At 45.4% G+C, this 8432-nt stretch overlaps 1 protein-coding gene across 2 annotated transcripts in view; it reads right to left on the reverse strand.

Annotated features, from left to right (window-relative positions):
- Positions 1 to 8432, reverse strand: part of arhgap27 (Rho GTPase activating protein 27) — a 48803-nt gene that overhangs the window by 35130 nt on the left and 5241 nt on the right. For both annotated transcript variants that reach the window (XM_079388901.1, XM_079388902.1), the window contains exon 2: positions 6979 to 7879. In XM_079388901.1, the coding sequence (XP_079245027.1) occupies positions 6979 to 7788 (810 nt within the window). In that variant the 5' untranslated portion in view covers positions 7789 to 7879. The remainder of the gene's footprint in view (positions 1 to 6978; positions 7880 to 8432) is intronic.

Raw genomic sequence — 8432 nt, forward strand, 5'->3', positions numbered from 1 at the left:
TTTTAATTTGTCTGATTCAAAAGAGAATCAGAAGGCTGGATCCTGACTGACAGAGGAGTTGGAGATGGAGGAAGGTAATTTGCTATTGAGCAATGCAAACTCTGCTAAGAATACTGACAACCTTATATATGTATGGCTATTGCTACAAATATACCCCAGCGACTTAAGGCTGGTTTTGTGGTCGAGGGTCACATTTGTGTGTGTAAATCACACGTTGACTGACCACTAATTTCAGAGAGTGATGTTAATACCAAGCAAAAAGTCCCATGGCGGTACAATGTCACAGCGATATATTAGATGGTAATAATAGATAAAAAAGAGAACACTCTCAAAAACATTCTTACAAAATGCCAAAATTCTTAGAAATTATAATCTGTTTTCAAATTATTAGTATTAATTAAGTGGTGTAACCACCGTGCTGCAACCAAATAAATACAGAAAAAAAAAATTCTAATAATTTACCTAATAATATTTTTTTTTATAAAATTAAAACGTTTTCAAACACATAGGCCACACACACACACACAAATATCAAGAATTATTTATTAAAAAATACCAAGTTCAAATCTTAATTTGACTGGCCATACATTGATTTGGGAAATTTTATTTTGAATCAAATGATATATAATTATTATTAACTTATTTTTATATAGTCAGAAAACATATGTTTTTATATTATTCTGCCAAATTATTATTATTATTTTTTTTAATTCTGCCATTTATTTATTTATCTGTTAATTGACTTCTTATACAATCTCAGGAAAGTTACATCACCCAGATGAACCTTCTGTCTTTAAGCCCCAAAATATTTAGAAATGAATAGCCTACATAATACATAATAAAAGCAGTGCATTTAAATTGGATGCATTTAATTTTTAAGCAGGATTTATATCCCCAAATCGAGTCAGATTGCCCCCCGCATCCCTCCTCTGTCTTACCTTACAGCAGGTGTTTGCACAAGCGAAAGCATTCCGTCTCCAAACGCTTAGATTACAAAAAACTGCCAACGATATCCCAACCGGTATAATCCATCTTTTTAATGCTGCCTTGCTTTAATCGTCCCTCGGCAGGGAAACAGGTGTTTGTGGGAGTGGTTCTGTAGCTCCCTACAGTGCCACTCACACTCACTAGGGCACTCGGCAGAGACTCACCTAACCTGTTGTGCTCTTCATTTGACTTGAAAACCCCTTCCCCCATACACAGTCAAATTAGCAGGCTTATATTTAGATACGTGCAGCATGTTTTGGTTCTCTCAAAAAATAGCGAGGTACTAACTCTAGTCTACTAATCAAAGTGTTCCATACGCACCGTATAGAGCGTCTTGAGTCGGCGCTGGATTAAACGGGTGGAGAAGCCGGTTCTGTGCCGGTGAGGGGCAGCAAACCATAGACATGCAGATCACTTGGCAGGGAGCTCCAGAAATGGGCGTCTGATTAGGGTCGAAACGTCGCTAATAACTAAACATTCTCTTCAAACGTAGAAATATAACAGCTAGTTTTTGCCCGCATTAGAAAGCGATTAGGGCTTGGGGCTGTTTGACCTTTCGCCGTCCGACTCTTCATTTTATACCTGGCCAGTAAGAACAGCTAATTTTGATTATTAAATGAGGAAAGTTTCAAACGTCGTTATCAGTTACCACACAAAACTAGTGATGCTGTAACCATAGCAACAGTAGTTCGCTCGCGGTACGGAAAGAGTAAGATACTATTTTTATTAATTATTTACATATGTTTACATATCACAAAACGTACGTTTAGTTGCTTTAAAATCGTATGAGACGCCAAAAAAGGCTGCGAATTCCTTTAAATTCTTCAAAACGTTGATAATTTCTTTAAAAACACAATTAAATTACAACAAAACGAGCATAGCCTATAACATGTGACCCTGGACCACAAAACCAGTCATAAGGGTTCATTTTTTAAAAAATTGAGATTTATACATAATCTGAAAGGTGAATAAATAAGCTTTCCATTGATGTATGGTTTGTTATGATAGGATAATATTTGGCTGAGACACGACTATTTGAAAATCTGGAATCTGAGGGTGCATAAAAAAATCAAAATATTGAGAAAATCACCTTTAAAGTTGTCCAAATGAAGTTCTTAGCAATGCATATTACTAATTAAAAAGTTGATATATTTAAGGTAGGAAATTTACTAAATATCTTCATGGAACATGATCTTTACTTAATTTCCTATATTTTTGGCATAAAAGAAAAATCAATAATTTTGACCTATACAGTGTATTTTTGGCTATTGCTACTTATGACTGGTTTTGTGCTCCAGGGTTGCAAATGTTCATTAGTAGGTTTGGCAAGGTTCTCTCAAAGTTTTCCCGGTAACGGTCTTTTAAAGTTTTCTGGTCTTGTCTGGTCTGGGACCAGTTGTATAAAAGGTTTAGACAAGTTTCTTTGTTATATATGCTGCAGGACACAGAGGTAGGTGTTAACACAGTGACTTTTATTGACAGCTTTGGTGCAGAGGATTCGTGTAGCTGGGTGCATGAGGTGAGGATTATCAAGTAGTCGTGCGTTGTATCTCGTGTTGTGATTCTGATTGTGGTTTTGTGTTTTCCAGGAGCGAGGAGCAGAGCCGACGATAAGGACAGGAACACAGGAGACACTGACCACAGCGGAGAAAGATGATCTGAGCACAGGAGAGACAACGGGGTGGAGAACAGGAGGTAAGTACAAAAGGTAAGTATCCAGAGGTTATACTCATCGAGCGAAGTCCGTAGGAGTTGAGTCCACACAGGATTAATGAGATCGGACAATCCTAGTGGCTGTGGTGTGTGCTTTTATATGGTCCTGATGACGGTGGTGATAAGGAGCAGGTGCGCATGATTAGTAAAAAGGTGCAGGTGAAAGTGATTATGATGACGCTGGAGACAGGCCATACTGTGACATTATCTCCCCCTCCCGGAAGGCGCGTCCCGCGCCGTAACAAAATACCGGGGAGGGGGGTGGGCGCCCTGGATGTCGGTGGAGGAGAAGGACACTGGGGAGGCATCCAGGGCGGAACCAGAGACTTCAGGAGACCATGGCGGATCCGGGGACACGGGAGACCTTGGCAAGACTGGCGATTCGGGACGCCATGGCGGGACAGGAGGTTCTGGAGTCCATGGCGGGTCTGGATGCTCAGGCGGCCATGGTGGGACAGGAGATTCGGGAGATCCTGGCGAAACTGGCGATTCTGGACGCCATGGCGGGACAGGAGGTTCGGGAGACCCTGGCGAGATTGGCGATTCGGGACGCCACGGCGGGACAGGATGTTCAGGAGGCCATGGTGGGACAGGAGGTTCGGGAAGTCCTGGTGGGACTGGATACTCGGGAGGCCATGGTGAGACAAGGAACTCGGGTGGCCATGTCAGGACTGGAGACTCGAGAGACCATGGCGGATCAAGAGACTCGGGAGGTCTTGGCGGGACTGGAGACCCGGATGATCATGGCGGATCAGGAGATTTGGGAGGCCATGGCGGGACGTGAGACTCGGGAGACCATGGCGGATTAAGAGACTCGGGAGGTCTTGGCAGGACTGGAGACCCGGATGACCATGGCGGATCAGTTGATTTGGGAAGCCATGGCGGGACTGGAGACTTGGGAGACCATGGCGGATTAGGGAGCCCAGATGGCCATGGTGGGCCAGGGAGCTTGGATGACCGTGGTGAATCTGAGAGCTTGGATGGCCATGGCGGATCAGGGAGCTTGGATGACCGTGGTGAATCTGAGAGCTTGGATGGCCATGGCGGATCAGGGAGCTTGGATGACCATGGAGAATCTGAGAGCTTCGATGGCCCTGGCGGATCAGAGGGCTTGGATGACCATGGAGAATCAGGGAGCTTGGATGGCCCTGGAGGATCAGGGAGCTCTGTGGCCTTGATCTTAGGTCTGGCTACACAGGCTGCGGTTATGTGGTCCCTCTCCAAACTTATCCCGGGGAGGTCTCCCTTAAGGGACCATACTGGGGAAGTGGATCTTATGTGGCGTTCAGGAGGAGAGGACACAGGAGTAACGGGCTCTGTGGGGCGCTCTGGTCGAGCGGGCACTTGAGGGCGCTCTGGAGGAGCGGACTCTGGGGGGCGCTCTGGAGGAGCGGACTCTTGGGGGCGCTCTTGCAGCGCAGACATTTGGGGGCGCACGGGAGGCGCGGAGCTGGACTGAACCAGCGGAGACGAAGGAGAGCTGGACGGGACCAGCGGAACGCAGGAGGGCGCTCTTGCAGCGCGGACACTTGAGGGTGCTCTTGCAGCGCGGACACTTGAGGGCGCTCTTGCAGCGCGGACACTTGGCGGAGCTCCAAGAGCGCAGATCCCCGAGGATCAGGAACGGCACCCCTGGCCGTGGTTTGAGAACTGGATTCTCGGGGTTCGGGATCGGCACTCCTGGCCGTGGTTTGAGAACTAGATTCTCGGGGTTCGGGATTGGCACTCCTGGCCGTGATTTGAGAACTGGATTTTCGGGATTCGGGATCGGCACTCCTGGCTGTGACTTGAGAATAGGATTCTCGGGGTTCGGGATCGGCACTCCTGCCCGTGACTTGAGAACAGGATTCTCGGGGTTCGGGATCGGCATTCCTGGCCGTGGTTTGAGAACTAGATTCGGGGTCGGCACTCCTGGCCGTGGATTCAGGATCGGCACTCCTGGCTGTGGTCTGGGAACTGGATTCTCGGGATTCAGGATCGGCACTCCAGGCCGAGACTTGAGAACTGGATTCGGGATCGGCACTCCTGGCCGTGGCTTGAGAACTGGCTTCTCGGGGTTCGGGATCAGCACTCCTGGCCGTGGCTTGAGAACTGGATTCGTGATCGGCACTCCTGGCCGAGGCTTGTGAACTGGATTCTCGGGGTCGCTCTGACAGCGTGGATTCGAACACGGCAAGCGGGGACTTCTCTTTCCTTGGCGGGCTCCCCGTATTGTCGGGCAGCGTCCTTGCCTTGGCCGTGACCGGCGACGGGTTTGAGAGACTAGGGGCAGATTTCAGCGCTGTTGGAGACCCATTTCCGGGCACGCGGGAACACCAAAGGATGTGGGCTGCTGGTCTGGCATAGGGAAAGAGGGTTACCGCTTTCTCTAGGGAGCTCGGGAGACGTTGAGCTGGACGGAACCAGCGGAGAAACAGGAGAGTACTTGCGAGGAACAGGCACTAGAGGGCACTGGCGAGGAGCAGGCACTGGAGTCCAAGACATTCCCTCATCTATTATCAGCACTCCTACCGGCACCAGAATTCCCTCCGTCAGCGGCTCGGGGTGAGCCGTAGTAGGCGGCGGAACCAGCTTCGCCGTGGACGGCGTAATGTTCATCACCCTTTGCGGCGGTTTCCTCTTTGCCGCGGGCGGTTACATCATCGCCCCGGACGGCGGGTTGGTTCTGGATCGGGGCTGGACACTCTCCAGACACCGGAGGATCCCCTCCCTCCAGCTGAGTCCGGTGGTGTCTGGGAGGTCTACGGGGCGATGGCAATTCGCCCGATCCAGAACAAGGAGTTCAGCATCGCGTCGTCAAGCCCCGTCCAAACAGCGATTTCGCTGAACTCCCTCGCAAACCAGCGGTAGATCTCGGCCGGCCAGGGCAATGATGCGATCCGCGATCTCCATCTTACGGTATGGGTCCGATCTTCTGTTATATATGCTGCAGGACACAGAGGTAGGTGTTAACACAGTGACTTTTATTGACAGCTTTGGTGCAGAGGATTCGTGTAGCTGGGTGCGTGAGGTGAGGATTCTCAAGTAGTCGTGCGTTGTATCTCGTGTTGTGATTCTGATTGTGGTTTCATGTTTTCCAGGAGCGAGGAGCAGAGCCGACGATAAGGACAGGAAAACAGGAGACACTGACCACAGCGGCGGATGATCTGAGCACAGGAGAGACAACGGGGTGGAGAACAGGAGGTAAGTACAAAAGGTAAGTATTCAGAGGTTATACTCATCGAGCGAAGTCCGTAGGAGTTGAGTCCACACAGGTTTAACGAGATCGGACAATCCTAGTGGCTGTGGTGTGTGCTTTTATATGGTCCTGATGACGGTGGTGATAAGGAGCGGGTGCGCATGATTAGTAAAAAGGTGCAGGTGAAAGTGATCATGATGACGCTGGAGACAGGCAATTCTGTGACATTCTTTAAGACTGGTCATAATAAAAGATTACATAAAAACTAAGTTAAATAGCCTACAAAATATAAGACTAATTACCACAACTTGATAACTGCTATTGGTCAGACTAGTTTTTAAACACTATAACTTGGCTACGTTTATGCAACTGGCTCCTGATCTAATGTTCTCAAAACATTAGAACGTTCTTACAACATATTTTTGTTTGCTGGGATGGGGTAAAATGACCTGTCCTGTTTGAAAAATACTGAAAATAGCCTATATAACATTCATGTGTTACGCTGAATATCAAACGTAGTTGTGTCTGATTGCTAATGGGGCATTTGTGGATACATAATATTTTTAGATTTGTGAATTAAAATGATTAAAACCGATTAAAATTAGATCAATGGGGTAAGATGTCCCTGTCCTGACAACAAAAATGTATTCAGATACTTATGATGGTTACACTGAAGAGGAATTTAAATATCCATTCTTTTACAGATAATTAATTAAAAAAAAAAACATTTTAAATCAATCAAATCAAATCAACCATCAATCAGATGTTGATGTAACATTTTCCTGCACCAACTTTTAGAGACAATTTGCCTTTCTTTTTTGGACGCCTGAGACAACATCACTTCCCCATGGTTTTGTTTTTGTGGGCTCGAATGTTATTTTGCAGACAGTGCCTCCGTGTGGTCAAGAAAAGCAGCTAAATCATTAAGAGCATATCTGAAAATCACTGAAATTTCATAATGAATCTGCATCTAAAGCTTCATCTATTGAAGAGAGAACACTGTTGATTGTCACGGAGGATAGAATAGTATAGATAATTTGTTTTTGCTACATAATCAGAAATTACTGTTAACTTTAATTTGCACATGAAACATTACTTACCATACTCTTATCTGGTGTGACGGGCTTTACAGTCATATTATTTTCAGCTTTTGAGGATTCTGGTTCTCTCACTGTATCCAAACTCTCATACACATTCTCGTCTTTATTCATGGGTTTCAAGACGTCACCCCAACCAGCTCTATTGAGCATCTGAATATCTTGATCCAGGGCCTTCGAGTCCACCCGAGGACTTTCTGTTGCATTTACGGTTGATTTTATCTCCATTTTAGGGGATTGAGGTGTGTTAAATGTATGGAGAGGTGGCAGGATGATAGAGGGTGGTGTTTCCCCATTAGTTGGAGAAGCAGGGATGGAAGGCTTGTCTTTAATGGTGTCATAGATCTGGAGTTCAGGCACAGGACCGGTCTCTGCTTCAATCTTTATGGGATCTGGATCCAAACCTTTCAGTTCAAAGAATTCCTTTGGAATAATATATGTTGATATTCTATGGCCATCCTTCTCCGTGTCTTGTTTTATAGAGGCAGGGACTCGGAGTGTGACCTCAGGGGGCTCAATGATGGTGGGAAGACTATCAGGAGCTGTCTCTGAGGTGGACTTGAGGTATTCACTTCCACTAAACTCTTCAGGAGGGTCCAATGGAGTTTGGTTGGTCTCAGGTGGGAGTTCGGTCACATAGGTTGCTGGGATGAAAAAAGGCTTGTCGGTCTCATTCCTTTGAACGTGCCACCAGGTTTCATTGGTCTTGGCTACTAGGATGTAGTGCTCGTTGGGTTTGATGGACACCTCTCTGCCATCTCGAGCAGTGTATCTGTATTCATAATTCACCAGAACCTGCTGTGAAAGTGACATAGTGGCCCACTTTTGTTAATCCCAAACCTGTTATGTGGCTGGTGTTCAGGGCAAACAGTAAATCAGGGTCTGTATACAGTCATCATGAGATCTGAAGATAAAGGAGAAAAAGCAAACAAAAAAACAATAGGTTATTTGTATGAAATAAATCTGAAGTTTAGACAAAACAAAAACACAAAATAAAACAAGAACAGACTTGCTAGAAAAAAAGAATATTAAATAACACAATATACAAAACAAAAATGAACATAAAAACAAATCAGAAAAAAACAACACAATGAAACAAAACACTACAAACAAAAACAAACAAATAAAAACCAAAAACACAAAGCAAAATAAAGACTTACTTGTGACAATAATATGAAATAATTCAAATACACACACACAATCAAAACACAAAGTGAAACTTTATGAACAGACTTACCAGAATATAAAAGAAAAAAAAAAAAAAAACACAGAACAAAGCCAAAAACTCGAAAGAGAGAACAAAACTAAACATGCAGACTTCGTAAGGGCAAGAATATTAAAAAGGCTCGGGGTGCTTTTTTAACCACCTAGCAACCATCCGGAACACCCTAGCAACCACCCACGACATCCTCACAAGAAAATGTGAAATAATAATTTCAGATGATTATTAGTCAAAT

This window comes from Barbus barbus, assembly GCF_936440315.1.
Source record: "Barbus barbus genome assembly, chromosome: 32".
In the NCBI taxonomy this organism is placed as follows: Eukaryota; Metazoa; Chordata; class Actinopteri; order Cypriniformes; family Cyprinidae; genus Barbus; species Barbus barbus.